Source organism: Eschrichtius robustus, chromosome 12 (genome assembly GCF_028021215.1).
Source record: "Eschrichtius robustus isolate mEscRob2 chromosome 12, mEscRob2.pri, whole genome shotgun sequence".
Classification (NCBI taxonomy): Eukaryota; Metazoa; Chordata; class Mammalia; order Artiodactyla; family Eschrichtiidae; genus Eschrichtius; species Eschrichtius robustus.
The window spans coordinates 65,000,534-65,026,917 of record NC_090835.1 but is presented as its reverse complement, the minus strand read 5'-3'; the positions used below and the strand labels follow the sequence as shown (position 1 = coordinate 65,026,917).

Here is a 26,384-nt window from a genome sequence, read left to right as displayed (position 1 = left end):
CTAGTATTCACAGAAATTCTTTTAAAACTGTCTTGAATCTGACCCACTATTTCTTATTGGAACTATATTAGTCCCCATGTTTCCATGTCTACTCTAAGGATGCAAAGTATAGGCCTCTTATTTGAATGCCTTTGCTATTGTCCCATGTGAAGATATCATAGGATCACCTCCCCAGACGAAATTAATTCTTCTTGCTCTATTTCTTGTTTATTGCTTGGTCTTCCTGTGCCTCCATCCACACAGCAAGACTTTGAGAGTCATCCTTTTTCATGTTACCCACATCCAATCGATCCCTGAGCTCTGCTGATGCTTTTTTAGTTCATTTCAGATCAGTCCCACTCTCTCTCTCCCAACTCTGAATATTCTTGCCTTAGCTGGAGTTGGAGGTGGCAGGGCTCAGCTGACCTGCTGCTGGGCTCTGCCCTCCACCTCTGTCCCCCTTTACCCATTCTCTTTTCTGCTGTCAAGTGACCTCTCTAAAACTTTCTAAATCTGAACACCTCACTTCCCTACTTAGAACCTTTGAATGCCTCCGATTACTCTCAGATTTAAGTCCAAATAGCACAGACATACAAGGCCTTTCTTGATTTGGCCTCTCCCTACCCCTGCAACCTCATCTAGTATTTCTATCTCATCCCCTCCATCTATCCTAAGCAATTTGAACTAATTTCAGTTTTCCCAAAGTATCACGATTTCTTTCATTTCTATATTTTGGAACATGTTACAGGTTCCTGCCTTAGGGGGCAAACAAGAAGACAACTCCTATTTATACTCCACAATTTGGCTAAGAGAACATCTTGCTTAAGAATGTATCCTTATACTTTTTAAATAGGTAAATTTTATACAGTAGTATGTGAATCATATCTCAATAAATGGTTATTAAACAAGAAGAATGCATCCTTTTCAATGATGCCCCAAAACTCATTTAGCATCATATACATCTCCTACAACTTTGCAAGCCTCCTCCACCCCCATCCCGCACCTCCCTCTATAACATTTATACGATGTTTGCATCTATTGGCTCATCTGACTCCTGAGGGCAGGACTGTGACAAATTCATCTACATTTTCTCCTCAATTAATATAATGTCTGGCACAAAGCAGACAGTAAATGCTTGTTGAATGAATGACTAAAAGATTATAATCCTTAAACACAGTGATACACAGTTGAAACCAATTCTAATAAATCCAGCAAGTGTTAGAACTGAGTTTATCACCTGGATTGAAGTCAACAGGGTATCATTTGTCACTTAGAATGTAAATTACCCTAAGGACTAAATTACTCTTAGGATTGACCAATACCAGCCTTTAAATTTCAAAGCACAGGCATGTACATGTAATTGTACTTTAAAGCAATGTAATCATTTCCCAATGAAATACATCCTTTGTCCTCAATTTGAATTCTAAGAGTTAGTGTTCATATTTATCAATCTGCATGCAGGAATGAATCACCATCTGGCTACTATAAGCTGCGTTTGATTAGCTTTAAAGCATTTTTCTAAGAGTGTTGATCCTTCCAACTTAAGCACCACTAATTTTCTTGGCTGCCACATTATAGAACAAATAAATATATCCTTTTTAGTGGGGCCAAAACATTCATTACAAACACTTAAAACCAGCATGCACACACAACACAAGAGTCTTCATTTCTTTGCATCACCAAATATATAAATTTTCTTTTTTTTTTCCTGTTTTCAAAGCTTTTTCACAAATGGTAAAGATCAATCTTCATGAGATATATTACTAACAACCAAGTTTTCATTAATTGTCAAAATAACAGAATAACATAATGCTATATGTTCTGAATTGGAAGAGAGTGCAGCCCAGAACAATTATATACAGATAACATGGGCAAACTTTAGACACATAATCTACTAATTACTTTCCTAACAGAGTACATCTCCTGGCACAGCAAACCTGGCTTCCTCTCCACCATTCAGCAGGAAAGACAGAGGAGTCAGAGAAAAAGGAATAAGGGATCCTTTCTTGCCTTCTCTGAGCTGATGGGGTGGGGTGGGAGAGGGGATAAAGTCTCACTCAGTAACTCCCAGTTTTCTATCTGCTGGTTTAGGAGGAGAGATTGTATCTAAATAACCTCCACTATCCTACTGCCATGATTCCTTGCCTCAGCACTGTGCTTGTCTTTTTTTAGAACTTTGTGATTTAGACTCATCACGTAAATTTCCTGCTAGCAAAACTCTTCCCAGTTTGTAAAAGCGGATTGAATACTATAATATTTTACAGTATTCCACAAAGAGCTTCTACAATCCTAGTCTGGAAGTCACTGAACAAGCATAGGCCATCTGGGAGGAGAACTTAAATAGTCAAAGGATTTCATGACAAGAGAAGGATGTCATCCTTTAGAACTGAATTGAGAAGGTACTCACAGGCTCACCCCGTGATCCATCCTGCCCTGGAGCACCTGGAGGTCCTGCTTCTCCCTTTTAATGATAAAAAGAAAGAGAGAATTCCATTTGCACATATGCTCACTAAAATAATAATATGTGACATTACATACTAAAGCATATTAAATATAAACAAAAACAAAAATTACTTCTGTATTATTTTCTTTTCTTTCCTTTCTTTTTTTAAAAATTGAAGTATAGTTGATTTACAATGTTGTGTTAGTTTCAGGTGTGCAGCAAAGTGATTCAGTTATACATATATATTCAGTTTTATGTATATTTTTTTCAGGTTCTTTTCCATTATAGTTTATTACAAGTTATTGAATATAGTTCCCTGTGCTATGCAGTAGGTCCTTGTTGTCTGGATTATTGATATCAACTTTTCCTGACATCAGATAACTCATTCTGAAATTCATAAGGTGACTATATAAATATCAAATCTATACATGACAGCAGATAATTGAGTTGTTATAAAATAACTGGGGTACTTATATACTCCTTCTTATGAGAATAGGATTATGCTTCTCTTCAAAGTAAATGTGACTTATATCACATTTATATCAGTCTTTTTCATATCTATTTTTATTTTTACTTTAAAATTTTTCACCTGTCGGACATAATGTGACCTTGCCTCTCAAGAGTTGCATTTTAAAATCAAAAGAAAACTTTCATTAAGAATGCAGCTATTTATAGGTTATTACTTGAAATTATTTGGCACTGTAATCCAGTATCTATTTAAAATAAACATCTAAAATGTGTATTTTAAGTAGCTGTTCAAATTATAATAGTTTTCAGTTATATATCTTTAAATTACTCTTCTCAAATTATTTATGCACCTTATTTTACACCCACTGTCTGGAACGCTATAAGTTTTTCCCAAATGAATCAATTGCTAGCATGTAAAAACGTATCTGACACTATGCTTACTAAAACAATAAGTATTAGCTGAATTTAATCCTAAAATGTATAATATCCACAGATCAATACAGCTATTAAAATGCCTGGACGAAAATAAAGAGCAGTTGGGGAGAGTCCCTTGAAATAGACACAGACACACACCACACACACATCCTCAAACATTTAGACTTTTTGAAACCTATCAGTCATCAAGAGCCTTGATGCTGTGTGTCTTCTCAGCAAAGTATTACATCTTAACAAGCAAAGTTCTCTGCAAACAATTGTGCCACACTTGGCATTGTACCAGAGAGTACATTTCATCCTACATGAGAGCAAGAGAGAAAGTAAAACAAAAATGAAAATATTTTTCTTGTAAATAACTCAAATACCTGAGTCAAAATAAGTTTAAGGGGGAAAAGGTCTCAGAATACATGTGCTGAAGCATATGCCAACACCATTTTCCATAGTTTCATATTCTAATGAACTCCCCAAATTGTACAAAATGAACCACAGAGGGAAGAACCAATAATACTTGACTAACAAAATCAGCCCTTAGAAAAAAAAAAAAATCCAGCCATATCACATTATATAAACACTGCTTGCCCCACTTTTATGAATTCTTGCAATTCATTGGCACAGTGAAATACCAGCTAAAGCCAAATATTTCATCTGTTCCAATTTTATTTACAAACACTAGATGACAGTTGAGGATAGAAGAGGAAAAGGATAATGTTTTCCTGTAAATCAACCAAACTAGAGGGCAGGGAGGTCCTGCCTACCCAACGGTTCTACAGAAAATCTTATGAAAATATCAGAGAAACAGAGATGGATGTTAGATTCACAAAAGCCACAAGTTAAAAAGCCTAAACGATTAGAGAAAAGGGCTATGGCAGGTCCTAATGCCAGAGGGAAATTATACAATAACAATCCTGAACTCGACACTCACAGCAATAGTCAGTGTAAGCAGCTTTGGGCAGGAAAAAACTCTTTGCAGGAAAGAGCTTTCTGCAGGGGGCACCCCTTTGTCTTGACACTAACCTTACACCAGGCACCCCTGTGCTTTACTCATCTCTGGCCCTAGCACACCTTTCAAATCTTTAGATCACATAATACTTCGCCTAACTTGTTGGTTCTTTCCGTAGATCAAAGAAGTAGAAATGAAGAATAAGTAATTAACGGATGACCAGAACTTTTCCCTAGCTTCCCATTCAGTAATCTCACACACTGTGTGAACAAGATAGGATCTAAAGAAAGATCACGAGGAGTTGACAAGTCTGCACTCAAGCTGGCATACAGTGGGGGCTGGCAACCACTCTGAGCCCCTAGCCCAATGATTAACTGAGATTACTTCCTGTTTCCCTTAAAAAGCTTTCATGGCTGAGCAGAATCTTCGGAGGTGGTTTTTGGGAGGACACTGAGTCCATCATCTCCCCAGATTGCTGGCATTCTGATTAAAGGCAACTTTCCTCTCTACCAACATTTTATGAGTATTGACTTTGTAAGTGGTGAACAGCGGGACCAATTTGATAACATCAGGTGGAATCACCCGTGTCAGTGGTTCTCAAGGATGGTCCCCACCCCAGCCAGATCAGCTTCGCCTCACTTGGGAACTTCAAAATGCAAACTTTCAGGCCTTGCTGCAGACCTATTGAGTCAGAAACTCTGGATGGCGGGGCCCAGAAATTTATGTGAACAGCTAATTCTGATGATTTGAGAACGATGGCAGAGTTGTAAGTCATTAGGTCGCTTAAATTCTCTCACCTCCAGGTACTGTCATACTTAAGCAGATCTGTAGCTTAGATCATCTGTATATAAATTAAAGGCGGGAGGAGACTTGTCCAACAGCAGAAACAACTAATTTGGGATTACATAGCTACTTTGGTTGGTAAAGATCTCTCCTTTTACTTTTGTGACCATTAACCCAGTCTTGATATTTTATTCTAATTAGGAGATTTTTTTTTTAAAAAGTAACCATCAGCAACATATATCCATAATGGAGTTCCACAATTATTTGAGAATTTAATTTCTTCTTATTCTTTCTGCTTCTTGTTAGGACAGATAATCAGAATGATACAGAATCGTATGAATAAAACAGCATCTACTCTTTATAATATACAGCAGTGATTCTCCAACTCTAGCTGCATCAGAATCACCTGGAGTGTTTGGTAAACTGCAGATGGCGGACCCCATTTCAGACTTTCTAATTCAGTATTCTGGGGTGAATTCCAAGAATATTCATTTCTAACACATTTCCAGGAGGTGCTGATACTGCTGGTCTTGCAACGACACTTTGAGAACCACTGATCTAGCCCAGATCTTAAGAAAGAGACTCCACACCCTTTCTGCCCTCACCCACCCCTTTCTGTGGAACCACAGTGGTTTTGTATGGCTTTACACTTGGTACTGAGTTTTACAATGGCCAGATTGTTCAGCAGGTGTCTCTATGTAGGAACTGTTTTCCTGGCTTGCACATTCTTTAAAGGCAAGAAACACATCCTATATGAGGTTTGTTTGTTTGTTTTTTAATCTCCCAGAATACTTAAAATAGTGCTGAACACAATATACGACTATAGGTAAGACTATGTTCCCTGCTTTACAACCATTGGAGCACATCAAGGAGGGAGGAATGGATGATTTATTCTTAAATACTCGATTTTGAGAAGATAAAGGAAATGGGAAAAACATTTGCGGATAGGGCTATTGCATATGCTGTTGGAAGATTATGCAGTGTAATTACAACAAGATGATGGCCAGTAATCTTTACCTAGGAATGTTCTCTTCATTCTTTTAATAATGTTTCATTGGGACACGAAAGGATGATTTCTGCTTAGTCATTTTCCACAAAATTATCCAGTGTGATACACAACTAGTATATGAAATTCAATACTGTAACCAGAACTTAATCTGATCACTTGATTGCTTTTATGACCTGGAGATCCTGGTATAAACCAGTATGTTTGGCTGGTGGAAAAAAAGGCATATAGCATGTCTCTACCTCTAATTTATCATTTTGCTATTCTATTACTAATTCCTTCTTGATATAAGATAATTGAGAAAATGTCATGCTAACATTATTCCTCAATCCCATCTCTGCAGCTAATGTCAAAGATGATTTATTCCACAAGAAACCAGTTATTTTTAAAAAGCAAATTTAACCCGAAACAGAGATGTGAAACTTGCATTGCTTGTGTATTTCCTTTCATGTGGTGGTCTTTGGTACTCACCCACAAAAAAATAAAAGAATGCGGATTAATTTAGTTTGTGGCCATTGCAATCCTCAAAATCTGGTGGAAGGTGTGTGACCATTAAAATATAATTTAATTTGGAAGAAGATCCTTACTTTGTTATTAAATACTTCAATTTGACTTTGCTCTTACTGCATGGTTTATCCTTAGTACGTAAACACATCTCTAGCATGACAGAGAATATATTGAAGATGTAAGACTGGGGAAGCTTCTCCTGGCTGACCAAATAAACAGACAAGAAGTTTGGAAAGCATCATGCATAAAGGGAATCACACAAACCAGGCCCGGAATTCAGGCTCTGCCATGTAACTGACTGTGCGCTTTGGGGTAAATTCTTTAATTGCTCTTAATCTGATCTTAATGTCAAAATGACATTGATATTCCCAACTTCATAGATTTCTTTTTTAGGAAAATAAAATAAGAGCCTTTGTGAAAGTGCCTTGCACAGCTCTAGAAACAGAAGGAGAGATCCAGAAAAGTTAGCTAGTCTGCTGCCACCAAAGAATGGGAGTTTTAATGGTTCTTTACTCTTACGATTTGTTTCAGGATACACTATTTTCAAATAATGTTATTTTTTAATTTGTACTGCTATGGTTTGGCATTATAATTTAGGCAGAGTGAATTATTTTTTAACTACTTGAAACAACACATATTGATTATTTCATAATTTCTGGGGCCAGAAGTCTGGGCATGGCTTTACTGAGTTCTCTGTGTAGGGTCTTATAAGGTGCTAATTGGGAGGTCTGCTGGGCTGTGTTCTCATCTAGAGGCTTGACTGCAGAAGTATCTTCGTCCACATTCACTCACTTTGTTGGCAGAATTTGTTTCATTGCCACCAATGGCTACTTACTTCATCAAGACAGCAAGGAAATTCCCCAGAGCAAGCAGGCTCTAAGTGGAGCTTTTCATAATGTAACATCATTATAGGAGGGACATCTGTTGATTAGAAGCAAGTCATAGGTCCTGGGCACACTCAAAGGTAGGGGTTTATGAAAAAGCTGGAGCACCAGGAGGTGGTGGCCACTTTCAGTTCTGCCTGGCACAATTATTGTCACATATCCCTGTAAGGGTTGTACTATTTTGCTTTGCTTCCAGCAATGTATGAAAATGCCTGTTTACTCACAGCCTTGCCAAGCAGACTGTACTATCAAGCTTTTGAACTTTTGCCAACCTAATGGGTAGGTAATTGTATCTTGGCATGGTTTCAATTTGTATTTCTCTTATTATGAGTGAAGTTGAACATCTTCATACATTCAAGAGCCATTTTACATCTTTTTGGTTTTGAGAATTATATATTCATGTCTTTTTCCTTCTCATCTATGTATTTATTTTTATTGAAATATAGTTGATTTACAATATTATATTAGTTTCAAGTGTACAGCATAGTGATTCAATATTTTTATAGTTTATACTCTCTTTAAAGTTATTACAAAATAACAGCTATATTTTCCTGTGCTGTACAATATATCCTTGTTGCTTGTCTACTTTACACAGAGTACTTTGCATCTATTAATCCCTTACCCCATCTTGCCCCTCCTCTCTTCCTTCTTCCCACTGGTAACCACTAGTTTGTTCTCTATGTCTGTGAGTCTGTTTCTGTTTTGTTATATAAATGCTTTTATTTTATTTTTTTAGATTCCACATAAAAGTGATAACCTATAGTGTTTGTCTTCCTCTGTCTGACTTATTTCACTAAGCATAATGCACTCTAGGTCCACCTACATTGTTACAAATGGCAGAATTTCATTCTTTTTTATGACTGAGTAATATTCCATTGTGTATATACACCACATCTTCTTTATCCATTCGTCTGTCGATGGACACTTGGGTTGCTTCTATATCTTAGCTATTGTAAATAGTGCTGCTATGAACACCAGCGTGCATGTATCTTTTTGAATTAGTGTTTTAATTTATTCAGATATATACCCAGGAGTAGAACTGCTGGGTCACATGGTAGTTTTATTTTTAGTTTTTTGAGAAGCCTCCGTACTGTTTTCCAAAGTGGCTGCATCAATTTACATTCCCACCAACAGTGTACAAGTGTTCCTTTTTCTCCACATCCTCTCCAACATTTGTTATTTCTGTTCTTTTTGATGATAGCCATTCTGACAGATATGAGGTGATATCTCATTGTGATTTTGATCTGCATTTGTCTAACAGTGATGTTGAGCATTTTTCATGTGTCTGCTGTCCATCTGTATGTCTTCTTTGGAAAAATGTCTATTCAGATCTTCTGTCCATTTTTTAATTGGGGTTTTTTTTTGATATTGAGTTGTATGAGCTATTTATATATTTGAGATATTAATGCCTTGTACATCATATCATTTATAAATATTTTCTCTCACTCAATAGGTTGTCTTTTTGTTTTGTTGAGGGTTTCCTGTGCTGTGCAATAGCTTTTAAGTTTAATTAGTTCCCATTTGTTTATTTTTGCTTTTGTTTTTTTTGCCTTAGAAGACAGGTCCAAAAAATATTGCTATGATTTATGTCAAAGAGAGTTCTGCCTATGTTCTCTTCTAGAAGTTTTATGGTTTCAGGTCTTACATTTAGGTCTTTAATTCATTCTGAGTTAATTTTGTATATGGTGTTAGAGAGTGGTCTAATTATATTCTGTTACATGTAGCTGTCTAGTTATCCCAGCACCATTTATTGAAGAGACTCTCTTTTCTCCATTGTAAATTCTTGATTCCTTTGACCATAGGAGTGTGGGTTTATTTATGGGCTCTCAGTTCTGTTCCATTGATCTGTATGTCTGTTTTTGTGGCAGTGTTGATTACAGTAGCTTTGTAGTGTAGTCTGAAGTCAGGGAGTGTGATACCTCCAGCTTTGTTCTTTTTTCTCAAGGTAACCTTGGCAATTTAAGGAACTTTGTGGTTCCATATAAATTTTAGGATTATTTGTTCTGCTTCTGTGAAAAATCTCATGGGTATTTTGATAGGGATTGCATTAAATTTGTAGATTGCTTTGTGTAGTATGGGTATTTTAATAATATTCACACTTCCAATCCAAGAACATGGAACATCTTTCCCTTTCTTTGTGTTATCTTCAATTTCTTTCATCAATGTTTTATAGTTTTTGGAGTATAGTTCTTTCACCTCCTTGGATAAGTTTACTCCTAGGTATTTTATTCTTTTTGGTATAACTTTAAATGGGATTTTTGTTTGGTTTCTCTTTCTGCTAGTTCATTATTAGTACATAGAAAAGCAACAGAATTCTTATGTATCAATCCTGAATCCTGCAACTTTACTGAATTTATTAGTTCTAATAGCTTTTTGGTGGAGACTTGTGGGTTTTCTCTATATAGTATCATGTCATCTGGAAATAGTGACAGTTTTACTTCTTCCCTTCCAATCTGGATGACTTTTATTTCTTTTTTTTTTTTTTTTTTTTCTGATTGCTGTGGCTAGGACTTCCAATACTATGTTGAATAGAAGTGGTGTGAGTGGGTATCCTTGTCTTGTTTCTGATTTTAGTGGGAAGGCTTTCAGCTTTCCACTGTTAGTATTATTTTGGCTGTGGGTTTGTCATAATTGTCCTTTATTATGTTGAGATATATTCCCTCTATATTCATGTTAATGAGGGTTTTTTTTATTATGAATGGATGTTGAATTTTGTCAAATGCTCTTTCTGCATCTATTGAGATGATCATATGATTTTTGTCTTTCCTTTTGTTAAGGTGATATATCATATTGATTGATATGTATATGTTGAAGCTTCCTGTGACCTTGGAATACACCCAACTTGACCATAGTGTATGATCCTTTTTCTGTATTGTTGAATACAGTTTACTAATATTTTGTTGAGGATATGTGCATCTACATTCATCAAAGATATTAGCCTGTAAATTTTTTTTTTTTTTTTTTTGGAGTGACTTTGTCTGATTTTAGCATTAGGGTAATGGTGGCCTCATAGAATGAATTTGGGAATGTTACCTCCTCTTCAATTTTCTGGAATAGTTTGAGAAGGATAGGTATAAATTCTTCTGTATATGTTTGCTAAAATTCCCTAGGGAAGTCATCCAGTCCTAGGCTTTTGTTTACTGGAAGTTTCTTTTTTTTTTATTACAGATTCAATTTCACTTCTAGTGATCAGTCTGTTCAAATCATTTGTTTCTTCTGACTCAGTCTTCAGAGACTGTACATTTTAGAAATTTATCCATTTCTTCTACGTTGTCCAATTTATTGGTGTATAATTGTTCATAGTATTGTATTATGATTTTTTCTCTCTCTGCAGTATCAGTTGTTATTTCTCCTTTCCTTTCTTATTTTGTTTATTTGGATCCTCTCCTTGTTGGTGAGGCTGGCTAAAGATTTATCAATTTTCTTTATCTTGTTTCCATTGACGTTTTCTGGGATTTTCTCTTTCTTTCTTCTTCTTCTTCTTTTTTTTTTGTCTCTATTTTATTTGTTTCCTCTTGATCTTTTTTATTTCCTTCTTTTTGCTGACTTTGGGCTTTATTTGTCCTTCTTTTTCTTATCCTTCTAGGTGGTAGATTGGTTGCTTATTTGAGATTTTTCTTGCTTATTGAGGAAGGCCTATATAGCTATGAACTTCCCTCTCAGCTGCTTTTGCTGCATCCCATATCTTTTGGAAAGTTTTGTTTCCATTTTCATTTGTCTCAAGGTAAATATTTTCTGATTTTCTCTTTGATTTATTCATTGATCCATTGTTTTTTAGTAGAAAGTTTAGTCTCTATGTGTTTGTGTTTCTCCCATTTTCTTTCTGTAATTGATTTCTCATTTCATACTATTGTGGACAGAAAAATTGCTTGATGCAATTTCTATCCTCTTAAATTTGTTGAGATTTGTTCTGTGGCCTAGCATGTGATCTACCCTAGAGAACATTCCATGTGCACTTGAAAACAGTGTGTATTCTGATGTTTTTAGATGGAATGTCCTATAGATATCTATGAAGTATAAGTGGTTTATGGTGTCACTTAAGAACAGTGTTGTCTTATTGATTTTCTGTCTGAATGATCTTACATTGATGCAATTGGTGTGTTAAAGTCCCCTAATATTATTGTATTATTGTCACTTTCTCCCTTAGAAGACATTCAAAGAAGTCTTAACATGTCTATAATTGGAGTTCTTAGATATAAACAAAAACAATGTAATAGAATGTCTATTTAAAACTATAATCCAAGAGAATAGTCCAGAATTAATAGTCCTGAATCTACTTATTGACAGGATTTGGGATAACTGAAATTCTTAATTCTGAGACACAACTTATACTATTAAACTTTAAACATAAAGTATTTTTTTAACACTGTGGGCTTTCATACAAAAAGACAAAGCCACTTACAAGGGAAAGACAATCACATTGGTCTCAGCAACATACAGGACAGCAATGAAGCAACATTTCAAAGAAATTCAGAGAAAAGCAGTGAAAATCAGCAGATAAGTGTTTAAAAGGATAATGGCAATGGCAAAACAGTGACAGTCAGGCTGTTATTAAAGTAACAAGAATATAGAAAAACATGTTAAAATACAAGAATTCAGAGAATACTGTATTCACAAGCCCTTCCTAAGGAACATACCAGAGGAGAAATTTCATCCAGCCCAAATGATGACTATGGGATATTGGTGAAGGGGCTGGTGATGAACACTGAATATATTAATTGCAAATTTGAAACAAAGGTGGGGAAAGAGTGGAAAAATAGTTTATAAATATTATATGATCTGACAAAGTAAAAGTATGATTAAACAATTAAGAAGAAAAGGAAAAGGGAAAGAAGAAAATAGAATAAATTGATTAATTGCCACATAGATGATAGGGTATCATTTAAAGTTAACAAAACAAATAATATATGCCTAAGTAAGGCAAAGGGGGCATAAAGGAACTCTAAAATGTATTTTTTATAGACTGCTAAAGGTATTGGTATAAAGATCATTAGTAGTTAACACTGCTATATAGCATATTTGAAAGTTGTTGAGAGTAGATCTTAAGAGGTCTCATCACAAGAAAAAAATTTTTTCTATATTTTTGTATCTATATGAGTTGATGCATGTTCACCAAACTTATTGTGGTAAACATCTCACAATATGTAACTTAGACAGTGCTGTATGTCAATTATCTCAATAAAACTGGAAGAAAAAAAAGACCACTGAGAAAAATATACAAATTTTCCTAAATCCCAAAGAAAATAAAAGCAAAAAGGAAAATATAACAGATCACATTAAGAAAGAAGTATAGTAAATACAGCATAATGCACATAGTAAGTATAATAAAATTATAACATAATCATTATGACAGAGATAAGACCAATCCTATCAGTCAATAATAAAAATATTTCAGATTGCTTTAGAAAGGAAAGACCAATTCTATGCTTGATAGAAGAGAAACAACTAGAACAAAGTGATTCAAAAAGCTTAAAGCTACACAACTGCAGGACGGGCAAAGTTTCTGCAAACAATACAAATAATCAGAAAGGATGAATGTAATCCTGGTAAAGACAAAGCAGAATTCAAGCTAAAAATTATTAAAGGAGACAAAAATGACATTTTATAATGCTAAAGCCACAATTCAAAATGAAGTTCTAACAGTTGCGAATAACTATGCAACAAACAACATAAAAACCACCTTCATGAAACAGAAGATGGAAGGAGAAGTTGATGGGAATGCATTAAGAGGGACACTAACAAATCACACTGTGTCCAAAGCACGTCAAACAAACCAGAAATTAAGTATATAGATGATCTCAAAAAGATAGTCAGTGAAATAGATCTAATGAATGGATACTGAGTTTCACATCTCAAAATAGAATTCACCTTCTCATATTCACAGGGAACACTCCTGAAAACTGAACACATAATAGTTCAAAGACTAAAATTCAATAAATCCCATAAAGAAGAAATTATACAAATAATATTCTCTGATGCAGTGTAAGAAGACCAGAAATTGATAACAGAATCAAAATTAAACACCTCTCAACCTAAAAAAACCCTTTTTTTTAACTTTTAAATAACTCTTGGAGAAACAAAAATAAAACCAAAATTGCAAAAATTCTAAAAAACAATATTAATGACAACATTACACATTAAAATCAAGGGGGTTTAATTGCAGAATGATCAGAAAAAAATTTATAATTTAAATACTAAGAGCAAAAAATAGTGAAAGAATGAAAATAAATAAATTTAATTCCCAATTATGAAATATAGAAAAAATATAAGAAAAAAAGATAGAATATAGATTAACAAGTTTAAAAAACTGGAAATATCAATGAAGTTAATAATTAAATTACAATGTTAGATCTTTAAATAAAAACCAACATAGTAGAGAAACCAAAAGCTTACATAATCTCACAAAAAAGAGTAGAAAGGGAAAGTATAAATATTCAAAGAAACAACAGAATAATCATTGAAACAGAAAACTTTTTAAAAATCATGAGAAGAATTTGCATAATTTGATAGAAGTGACTTGAAAAATCTGGATGGAATGGTTAATTTTCTAAGAAAATGAAGTTTACTATCGTTGCTTAAGCCAAGCAATTTTCACGTAAGAAGTAAGAGGAAGTTATCAAGGAAAAAACTCAACAAAAAAGCACCAGGCCCAGATGAAGGAAAAACCCTGTGGTGTTTGATTTCAACTGTAACTACCAATAATAAGTCATTATTATAAAATATATAATATCAGGAATGAAAGATAGGACATTACAAATCTTACATCAAAAGGACAAGAATAATGCAATGTTATAAACAAAATATGTCAACAAATTTGAAAACTGAATGAAATGGACTATATCCTTGAAAGGTACAAATTACCAAAACTTAATTGAGAAGAAAGAGAAGCTCTAAATAGCCCAATATTTAGCAATGGAATTGAATTAGTAATTAAAATCTTCCTCACACCCACAAAGCCTGGGTCCAAATGGCTTCACTAATGAATTGTACCAAATAAGGAAGAAATGATACCAATTCTATAAAAACTCTTTCAGAAAATAGAAGACAGTATTATTTTGATATCAAAGCCATACAAAAATATGACAAGAAAACTACTGACCATATATCTCATGAACATAGACACAAAAGTCTTTTAAAACAATATTTCCAAATTGAATCCAACAATATGTAAGAATAATAATATAAGATGAACAATTGGGGTTTATCCCAATAATGAAAGTTTGACATAACATACAAAAATCAATGTTATACATCATATTAAGGAAATAAGGGAGGAAAACAATATAATCAACTCAATAAATGTAAACAAGGTTTTTGATGAATTTCAACACCTAGTCATAATTAAAAAGAGAAAAAATGCTCAAGAGAGTAGTAATAAAAAGGAATTTCAACTTGATGTAGGGTTTCTGTGTAAAACCAGCAAGTAACACTGGTGAAAGACTGAAGGTTCTCCACCTTGTCAGAAACCAAGGCAAGAAAGTACATTCTCACCACTTCTACTCAATATTGTATTGGAGGGCTGGGTCAGTGCAATAAAACTATTAAAATAGAGTCATATCAATATAAATTGGTATAGTAGAAGAAAACTCTCTTGATTTGCAGACAGTATGATCATCTATGCAGAAAAGCATAAGGAATTTACAAAGAAAGTTGCAGGAACTGATAAACAGATTTAGCAATATTGCAGGATATATGATCAATATGCCAAAACAAATTGTATTTTCATATGCTAGCAACAAACAAAAATAAATTAAAAATAAACTATTCGTAAGAGTATAAAAAATAAAACACTCGGGTATTAATTTAACAAAAGACATACAAGACATGTACACTGAAAACCACATAACATTGTTGAGATAAATTAAAGAAAACCAACATAAGCGGAATGATATGCTGTGTTGATACTTCCCCATCTTGAATAGGGGCTGGATTTGTGGACTCGCTTCCAAATGGAATGTGGAAAGGAAAAAGCAGTAACTTCACAGTGGAGAAACCTGACAAATATATTTGGCCCTTGAACAACACAGGTTTGAACTACAGGGGTCCACTTATATGCGGTTTTTTTTCAACAATAAATAGTATAGTACCGTGTGATCCCTGGTTGGTTTAATCCACAGATTCGGATCCATGGATACAGAGGAACCACATATACAGAGGGCCAACTTTAAATTATACTAGGATTTTCAACTGTGGGGAGGGTCAGTGGCCCTGACCCCCACGTTGATCATGGGTAAACTGAACATGGATAATACCATAACCAAGGGACCAAGGTTAACATACCAATGATCAGACATGTGGATAGTATTTACTCTCTAATATGATGAGAAGGGCACTGACCTTTGTGTTATCCTTCTCTGCCACTCCCAAAATAATTCCAGTCTAATCAGACAAACCCAAATTGAGTGACATTCTACAGAAAACCTAACTAACGCTCTGCAAAACTAAGTCATAAAAAGTAAGAAAAGACTGATAAATCATCATGGATTAGAGGAGACTAAGGAGGCATGACAAAAATAAATGTGATGTGGTATATCCTGGATTGGATCCTGGAACTGCAAAAGGTCATTAGAGGAAAAGCCGATGAAATCCAAATAAAGTAAGGAGTTCCATTAACAGCAATTTGACAATACTGATTTCTTACTTTTGACAAATGCATCATAGTAATATAAGATGTTAACATCAGGAGAAACTGGGTAAGGTGTATAAGGAAACGTCTCTGTACTATTTACAACTTTATTTATCTACAACTTTTCAGTAAATCTAAAAGTATTCCAAACTAAAAAGTTTCTTTAACAAGTTTCAGAAGGCTTTTTTTGTAAGAAAATTTCAAGCTGATACTAAAGCTTATATGAAATTTATATCGACCTAGACTATTACAATTTTAAAAAGAAAAACAAATTTAGATGCTTATACTAACTGATTCCCAGACTTAATTTAAAGTTATGATAATCAGGACAGCGTGTTGTTGACAAAACGATAGAGGTATAGATGAGTAGAACAAAATCAAGAGTCCAAAAATAGGTTCACACGTATATTGATTAATTGATACTTGGCAAAAATGCTCATGTAATTCAATGGGAAATGATACTCTCTTCAATAAATTGTGCTGGAAAAACCAGGTCTCCAAATGGGGAAAAAAAAGAACCTTAACTTTTACCTCACACCATACATAGAAATTAAAATCATCAAAATGGATCATAGAGCTAAATTTGTAAGCTAAGATGATACAGTTTTAGAAAATATGATGTTCTATATGTGCGTTTAGAAAATTTGATAATATTTTCTTTTAGAAGAAAAGATACGAGCAAATCTCTGCCCCTAAGTTAGGTAAAGATTAAATAGAACACAAAAGGCATGAACCGAAAAATATTTTAAGAAGTTAGACTTCATCCAGAGGAAACACTTCTTCCCATCAAAAGACACCATTAAGGAAGAAAGGCAATCCAAAGGTCGGGAGATAATATTCACAAATACATATCTGATAAAGGACCAATATCCAGAATATACAAAGAACTCTTACAATTCATCAATAAGAAAACAAACCACCCAAAGTTTTTTTAAATGGTCAAATATTTTGAATAGATACTTCACAAAAGAAGATATGCAAATGGCCAACAAGCCCATAAGAAGATGTCAACACTGTCAGTCATCAGAAAAATGCAAACTAAAACCACATGAGATGCCATGATGTACCAATTATAATAGCTAAAATACAAAATATTAAGTGTTGGCAGGATGTGGTAAAACTGGAATTCTCTTGAATTGCTGATGGCAATAGAGAATGAAACCACTTTGGAAAATAGTTAGGAATTTTCTTAGGAAGTTAAATATACACTCACCATACAATCCAGCAATTCTACTAGGTATCAACCCAAGAGAAATGAAAACTTGTTCAACTCAGATGTGCATAAGAATATTCATATCAACATTATTCATAAGTGCCAAATATAGGAAACAATTCAAATGTTCATCAGCTGATAGATGAAGAAACCAACTGTCATATATCCATACGACTAAATACAGTATGATTATATTTAACTGACATTGTGAGAATGGTAAAACTATAGTGACAGAAAGCAGAGTCCCCAGAATTGCATGAGACAATTCCTTTGAATGAATGAATAAATTAATCAATCCCCATCCCTCCCTGTCCCTCGCCCTTTCCCTCACCAACACCCCCTTACCCTTCTCTCTCTCTATAAAATATATATATATACACACATGAAAAGATATTTATTTTGATATATATGGTATAAAAATATACATTTATATATTGACAAATACATTATAAATAATGTAAATACACACACACATACACACATCCTATCGGTTTTGTTTCTCTGGAGCAACCCTGACTAATACACAATCAAATGCAAGGCACAAATCTTGATTGTATCAGGTGAAAAAAATAGCTATTTAGAACAATTTTTAAACAATTAGAAAAATTTGAATATGGGCTCATATTAGAAAATAGTATTGTATTGATATTAAATCTCTTGGGCATCATAATGGAATTAAAGTATTCTTAGGAGATATAAGCTAAAGTGTTTAGGAGAGAAATGCACGGTGTCTCATTTACTTTCCAGTGGCTCAACAAAAAAAAATTATAGAAATAAATGTTCATATATTTATGAGGTTCAATTTTCTGTAGGACTGAAAAATTCCAAAACAAAAATCTGGGTGGGAGGAAGAAAATAGATATTAATACGGTCAGAGAAAATTAGGTATGATTCATTATCCAAAGATTCCAAAAAGGAAATATAAACTGTGGACTATCCAGACAAGAATATTACTCAGTACTAAGAAATGAGCTATCAAGTCATGAAAAGACATGGAGAAGGCTTCCCTGGTGGCACAGTGGTTAAGAATCCGCCTGCCAACACAGGGGACACGGGTTCGAGCCCTGGTCCGGGAAGATCCCACATGCAGCGTAGCAACTAAGCCCGTGCGCCACAGCTACTGAGCCCACGTGCCACAACTACTAAAGCCTGCACACCTAGAGCCCATGCTCCACAACAAGAGAAGCTACCGCATTGAGAAGCCAGTGCACCGCAACGAAGAGTAGCCCCCACTCGACACAACTAGAGAAAGCCCACACACAGCAACAAAGACCCAACACAGCCAAAAATAAATAAATAAATAAATTTATTTTTTTTTAATATAATAATAATAATAAGAGGGAGGAAGGAAATTTTTGGAGGTGACAGATATGTTTATGGCATTGATTGCAGTGATGGCTCACTGCGTATACTTACATACAAACTCACCAAATTGCCTACATTAAATATGTACAGGTTTTTGTATGTCAATCATACCTCAATAAAGTGTTTTTTTTTAAAAAAGCTCAAAAAGGCACCTTAAGGCTATGTTCAAATCAAAAACTAGGCAGTAAATGAATTCCTTATTGAACACTTATTCCTTTATCTTACTCTGTCTCTACCATACCATCCTAAGTAGGTAACATTTACTCCATTTTTGAAATGGAGAAAACTGAAGGTCAAAGAATTTGACATACAACATACAGCTAGTTAGAAAAAGTCATTGAGAGGTGGAACTCCAACTCGCTTCTATTCTCTAAAGTCTACCACCCCCAAAAAAGTATAATCTCATTTCTTGGGGCACAGGGCCTTTTGATAACAGAAGACAAAGAAAAATTAAATTAGATGAATCCCTAATCTGCAGGTAAGGAGAAGAATCTGTGTTCTCTAACCTAGAGAAACTAGATTATAAACTCCATGAGAGTTTTGTTTTCTTCTATCTGTCCAGCACCTAATAAATAACAATAAATATCTGTTTAATCAACAAACAAGTGGGAAATAAAATACAAAACCAGTGAAATACAATTAACAACACATGACTGAGCTCTTGAAAATGGACCCCCATATTTTACATTCAGGAAGTACTATCTATAATCTTTAAGGAATCATTGATATTTGGAGAACTTTCATAACCTTTAAGTGAAAAAATGGACAATGTTTCCAAAGGAAGGGAAAATATCTATAGACCAAGAAAATTTGGACTGAATTTCTGAGCAAGTTTGGCCTTCAAAGAGCTGACCATTAGGAAAAATGATGACATCTCTAAATCCAACGCTTGATCAAGTGGTCTCGGTGGTTGATGGATTTACACAAATTCTCTCCTTAGGGATCAAAAAACACAAAAACAAAAACAAAACAATGTACAGTAGGACAATGAAGTGGATTGTTGGCTCATTCCAGATACACTGACCTGAATACATATACCTACCTGATGTCTTTTTATTTAATAAGCCACACTATAGAAAGCCTGTTTCTATTTGATAATTGACCCAAAGAAGTTTTTTATGTAAGAATAAGATGATGTTAACCCACCATCGTAAGGGCATGTGCCTTTGAGTTTTTTCAGGACTGGTGAGTGATTGGCACTTTTGCTGTTCTTCTTGCTCTAATTCTCCCATATTCATACCACACAAGTTGTCAGGGTTAAGGTTGAAATTGTTAGGGTTAAGGGTTCCGTCCCTACTCTCTGAAAAAAAACTGAATCCCTTGGGAGACACAGCTAAGTACTTCTGCCTCTAATCCACCAAACAAACCCATCTGAATGACTCATCAAAGAAGCTCAACCTTTTAATATCCTGGGATTTTATTTCCAACACAGAAGAATTCATGATAGACTCAAAATAAATTTAGAATCATTTTAAAATTACACTAAAACAACTTTTAGTTCATTCATTTTATACCAATGTGATACATTAAAAAAGTCTAATATCTGTACATTTTTCTCATATTCACTCACAAGTTACAGAAATCTTTTTTTTTTTTGTAAATACCTTGTAACCAGGGCTACCCATTAATCCATCCTTTCCATGTCTTCCTGGTTCTCCCTGAAAAAATAAATGCAAGTATTTTAATATGTTTTTTGCACTAATTTTTCTTTTTAAAAGAAGATAGTAGAGGTTACATTTTATTTAAAGTAAAATACTTAAGAACTTTTTCTGTCAAACTCACAGCACGTCCAGGAAGGCCAGGAAAACCAGCATTCCCCTTTTCACCTTTTGCACCCTGTATTAAAAATAAACACCTAAAAACAATCCTTACAATAAGGCTTTAAAATTCCAACTTGAACTTAAATAGGAAAGTAAGCTAACTTCCTTATGGAGTGACAGAATTCATGGAACCAGAGCTTGTGTTGGCCCTGCAGCTTTCAGCAAAGCATTATTTTACCAGGACACAACATGACATTGAGGATAAGATGGATGCAAAATTACAAGCATCTAAACACAGAAACCACTACTTGGCAAAAGTAAAAAGCAATGAGCATCTTAAATATAAAGAGACTAAACATTTCCTTCAGTGTGAAAAAATAGGATTCTCAATGGACACTGTTAAACAGCTATCACTTCCAAGGAATCTCTCTGTAAATATTTTTAAAGTTCAGAAGGCTCAATAACACAAAGTATTCTCATAGAATACCATGCATAACAGTCAACAGTTATTTTTCCATTGTTCTGAATAAATCCCCTGAGAAAGGTGAACAAAGCTAATTGCTACAACTGTGGGCTGGGACTGAAATTCAAATTTTCTATTTCCATTGTATTGAAAGTTCAATATGGATACTTTGTTTTGGGATCTATACTTCCCTTTTTGCCATAAAATCCAGGTGATCCTTTATCTCCTTTGGGACCCATTTCACCCTAAAAGATAAAAATATAAATCCTGAATTTTAGAGAAATATTAATATTTCGCTTATATATTAAAGAAAAAACAATTCCAATTATAAACAACAGAGTTTAATATGTCCACATCAAAATAAAATAGAAATAAATTATTTAAAGTTTGTTTACAAAAGTCCTATTTCCCAGGCTTTATAACCAAAAGCAAGGAAAAATCAGGGCATTTGTTACTATAACAGGGCCTTATAGTAAAAGGTTTATAGTTAAGAGAATTTCTATATAATGAAAACTACTCACCAATTTTTAAATACTATAAGATTTATGGCTGAAAATTTTAAAGGAAATTTGTAAAAGCTTTATGTAAACTATGATTATTAATCTTAACCCAGTCATTTACTTTAATATATTTTAATTTATATATCAACATTTATTTATAACCCATTTATAACATAAAGTACTTTCAATTTGAAATAAAATATGGCATTGCTTAATTTTAAGAAGAACAGATTTCTTCAACCTTTGATCCTGGCATTCCATGAAGCCCAGGAAAACCAGGAAGTCCACGGTCACCCTGAAAATAAAACAAATTAATTAAAGAAAACACATTTCAGCCAAAAAAAAATCAACATATATTCTTCCACCTCATTCTTGTCAAAATTCACTGGAAATAAATCTGCAAACTGTTCAGTGCACATCTACGTTAAAACCCTATCTCTATGAAAGACCAATCCTCATTTATCAGGGTTTCATTTATAATCAGAGAAGGAAAGTATTTGGGGCCAGGGGAATCTCATCAGCAATGCTGACTCCACCCTTAGAGAGTAGCCACCTATTCTAAAAATATTTAGGCTCTTACAGTGGCAAGGCCTAGGAGTTAATAGAAATGATCAAGTGCCAAGACTCTGTGAAGAGAGCCAGGCTCTGAGGTCCCAGCTCAGTGAGGACAAACCCTGAGCCAAAGGTCTCAAAACACTCTAGGATTCTGTGGAATTTTTTTCCAATTGCTGATCTTAGGAAATTGTTCATAGTAGGTATCTATCCAGATGAGTTTATGAAGAGGAAAGGCCATCTCTCCAAAGGAAGAGAGATGGAGAAAATCACAACAGCTTGATATTTAGTGGACATCGTTTTAAGACTTATTTCTGTGGGACATACTGGGTGCTATTGCCCTAGCTTCAAAAATCTTAATTGTCAAGACACAGTTAAGAGAAGCCCAATGGCTGGCACAGCAAGATTTGGGTCAATTCACTTTTTTAAAAAAATTTATTTATTTATTTATTTATTTATGGCTGTGTTGAGTCTTTGTTTCTATGCAAGGGCTTTCTCTAGTTGCGGCGAGCGGGGGCCACTCTTCATCGCGGTGCATGGGCCTCTCACTATCACAGCCTCTCTCGTTGCAGAGCACAGGCTCCAGACGCGCAGGCTGAGTAATTGTGGCTCACGGGCCCAGTTGCTCCGCGACATGTGGGATCTTCCCAGACCAGGGCTCAAACCTGTGTCCCCTGCATTGGCAGGCAGATTCTCAACCACTGCGCCACCAGGGAAGCCCCTCAATTCACTTTTATTTAGGCAAATTAAGATCATTGCCTACAAACAATTCATGATCTTCTTAGCTTGTCTGGTAGGGAGAGAAGAGGATGTGACCAGTTATCTATGATGGATGTAATTCTTAGAAATCTTAATTTAATGAAGGTTATTTATCCCCATGTTTTAAAGAGTGACACAGTTATTCAAGGCATAGGACCCTTCAAAGGCAATATTACTACTCCATTTTCAGTTTCCAGCACTATCTAATAAATTAATGGTGAGAGAACCACCTGCGCTAACTCAGGCTGAAATGAGATGAGCAGTTGAAGGCCAGGTAGACTAAGATACACTCTTGATAAGATGGAACTTAGCTGGGCAATGAGTACTTAATAAAAGTACAGAAGAAAGGGGCAAAGCAGGATTCCCTTTAAGGATGAACCAAGTCCCAGCTAAGACTTCCCTTCTCTGGCTACAGTTTATAGAAGACACCATCTTCAAACTTTATTTTCCTGGAGATAAGACAAACTCATCTCAGATGAACTGAAAAGACCAGGAGCATTAACCCACATTGGAACCAAAAAAATATATAATCTGGACAAAGCTACCCACATGGGCATAAGCAAGACTTTTAAGTAAAATAAAAGGCAGAGCATCCATGTTAACATACAGCAATGAAATGGGGGAAGGGCAGAGAAATTTAGCAAAATGCTTGGGGAATACTAAGACAATACCTACAAAATACAAAACATGAGAAAATGTGACCCAAACACAATATACTCAGTCAAGTTGTGTCCAAGGTTTAAAAGTAATGGGTAGCAATAAGTGGTAAGAAAAGATACTGAGCTTTATCTGCAAAAATAAACATGTAAGAATAGCCAGGAAAATTTTGATCATAAAGAATAATGAGGAAGGACTAGGCCTGCCAGTATTAAATCATATTATGAAGAGACAATAATTAAAACTGTTTGGCAGTGGAGAAGGTGTAGACAGGTAAATGGAACAGAACGGAAAGCCAAAAACAGCAGACCCAAATGAGAAAGGAAATTCAGTGATAATGATGGTTTTACAAATAAATGAGAAAAAAAGTGAAATTTCAAAAATACTGTTTAGCAACTGGCTATCCTTTTAGGAAAAGAAAGGGGAAAATATGAATACTCATCTAACTTTACTCCAAATATCGAAAATTTTAAGATTAAAATATAAAATAATAAAAATTCCAAAAATCAAAGCAGGAGTAATTATATTCAAAACGTTAGAATGCTGAATCTTTCTATACAGATACAAACATAGGAGAAAAGAAGTAAAACTTTATATATATAAATAGTTAAAATTTCTGTATGTCTAAAATTCCAAAACCCAAATCAAAACACATAAGCCAGAAAAAATATTTTCACACAATTTATGACATGCATATAAAAATCAATTTTTAAAAAGATGAACAGCCCAGTAGGAAAAAATAAAGGATATAAATACAAAGCAAATTACAGAGAAGTAACAATATGTCCAAAAATCATATGACAGGTACTTTACCTTATTCACTAATAAAGGATTGCAAATCAAACCAATACCATTTTTAACATATATTGATGAAAATCAGAAATTTAATGAAATTCAGTGCTGATAAGGGTGTGAAGAAAGATATTTCAAACACTTGTTGGGGGAGTACACATTTTCTGGAAGGTAAATAGGCAATTTGTCTCAAAATTTAATTATGAACTTAACCCTTTGATTCTCTAATCAGTTCCACTTCCGGGAAATTTTCCTATGGATACACTCAGAAAACGTTACTGAGAAATATATACAAAGATGTTCATACAGTCTTGTTGATAATACACACACACACACGCGTGCGTGTGCGCACACACACACGCACACACAAAGTACAGTAAGGAACCACAGTCTCCCTAAGTTAGAGGTTTCTTAAATTAGGTAAGAACAGCCCCTATAAGTCTGTATCTATGATTAACCTTCGGTTTACAGTTTCTTTCACGAAGCCTTTTTGAATTTTCAACTTTCCTCTCAACTCCTAGAGTTTTATTCAACTCTCATCTTTGGCACTTAACATTTACTCTCTTAAAATAGTTACTTTGTATGTGTTGTGTGCTTTATTAGACACCGATCTCTTTGAAAATAATCCATTCTTGATGCATTCTTATTTCGTCTTAGTAGACATGATTATTATTTATCAATATTCAGATTCTCTCTACTTCTAAGCATATGGTGGGGGGGGGAAATCACACTTTCCTGACTCTTGAAGTTGGTGTGGTTTACAAAATTTGCTCTAGCTAATTAAAGATGAATGGAAGTGGTTTATGAGCCACTCTTTGATTCTCTAGGGACCTGCTACTGTAATTAGTTATAATCTAGAGGGTGAAACTTTTGTTAGCCTGAGTCTGCTAATAATTGTGCAATTTGATGAGCAATAAACCTTTTTTGTTTTAAGGCTTTGGCATTTGGCATTTGTGTGTTATTGTAACATAACTTACTCTATCCTAGCTGATGTCTTGCTTGTGATTAATGATAATTTACTGAATATGCAAATACTTTCATTTTCTAAAATATAGTAAACACTCTTGAGTCCTCCAAGAAAATTCCAATAAAAAAATTATTTTGAGGAGTCACACTCTTGATTCCCACTGAGTTTACAAGAGATTAGAATCAAAGAGAATCCAAGATTTGCAGTAAGTTGGTTCCATTTTCCCCAGGTTGCCTCGAAGCTTCCTGACTGATAACAAGCCTTTGATAAGCCTGCCAATCTCACAGGTTGATCTAGAGTCTCAGTCTCCAAAGTTATGTCAAGATTATTTATTTGAGTAGCAAGAGAATATGAAAACTAATATTTTAAAAATCTTATTCTTTCAAAATTTCTCAGTGTGTCTGTGTTTTCAATGCACATAATCCTTTATTCAGTAGCATAGCATATAATTCATACATATATATGGGACTACATGCCCCAAAGGCTTTCACTGCAAAGATTTTGCAGTTTAAAAGTTTGATGATCTACAATATACAGGGAACTATCCCTCCTCCCTTGAGAGAGTTTTTTTTTCTTTCTTAAAGCCTTTATTTTTGAGACATGGAGGAAACATCTCACAGGTACACATGCAAAAGTAAGACCATGAATCCACTGTCATGGCACAATCAGTGCAAACTATCACTCATCTAGCCAACCTCCTCCTCCCTCCCCTCCTCTCCCGCCTTCTTCCCCCCTCTCCTCCCCGTCCTCAGCTGCTCACAGGCATTGGGCCTTCTCATGGTGCAGGCATAGAGCAAAAGAGGAAGAAATCACATTGTTAAAAATAATTCTGGCCAAAGCAGAAAAATATGGTGAAAAGAAAAGAAAAGTAAGCCAGACTGAGATCCAGACATTTTATTTCAACCCCTGATCCTTGAGTAACTTCAGGCAGACGATTGAAGTTCCTCATTTCTCAGTTTCAAAACTGTACAATAGGGTTCATTTACTTTACAATTAATGTAAAACAGGCAGAGCATGATTTACTCTACTAACCTCATGGGACTTTTTGCAAGGACAGCATGTGATAGGCAATGCATGTGGATAATATCCACACAAGACATGTCTAAAAATAAAACAGAAAAATGTACACACAACAGGAAACACCTTCAGCACCCAACATGTCAAAAGCCTTACACATCTTCCTGTTCCTTCTCTTCTCAGTTAAAAACCACTAAGTGTCACACAGGACCAGGACAAATAATGATTTCCTGAGAAGTGTTTAAATCTACTAAAACGTTCCCTCTCT

General features: G+C 34.6%; 1 protein-coding gene across 3 annotated transcripts in view; it reads right to left on the bottom strand.

Moving 5' to 3' along the window:
- The window catches only part of COL21A1 (collagen type XXI alpha 1 chain), a 176,049-nt gene that overhangs the window by 45,933 nt on the left and 103,732 nt on the right, over positions 1 to 26,384 (bottom strand). For 2 of the 3 annotated variants that reach the window (XM_068558595.1, XM_068558593.1), the window contains 5 exons: positions 21,614 to 21,667; positions 21,066 to 21,117; positions 20,432 to 20,487; positions 20,254 to 20,307; positions 2,387 to 2,440 (listed from right to left, as the gene is read on the bottom strand). In XM_068558595.1, coding sequence (XP_068414696.1) covers positions 2,387 to 2,440; positions 20,254 to 20,307; positions 20,432 to 20,487; positions 21,066 to 21,117; positions 21,614 to 21,667 — 270 coding nt within the window. The remainder of the gene's footprint in view (positions 1 to 2,386; positions 2,441 to 20,253; positions 20,308 to 20,431; positions 20,488 to 21,065; positions 21,118 to 21,613; positions 21,668 to 26,384) is intronic. The other variant, XM_068558594.1, reaches the window with a different exon arrangement.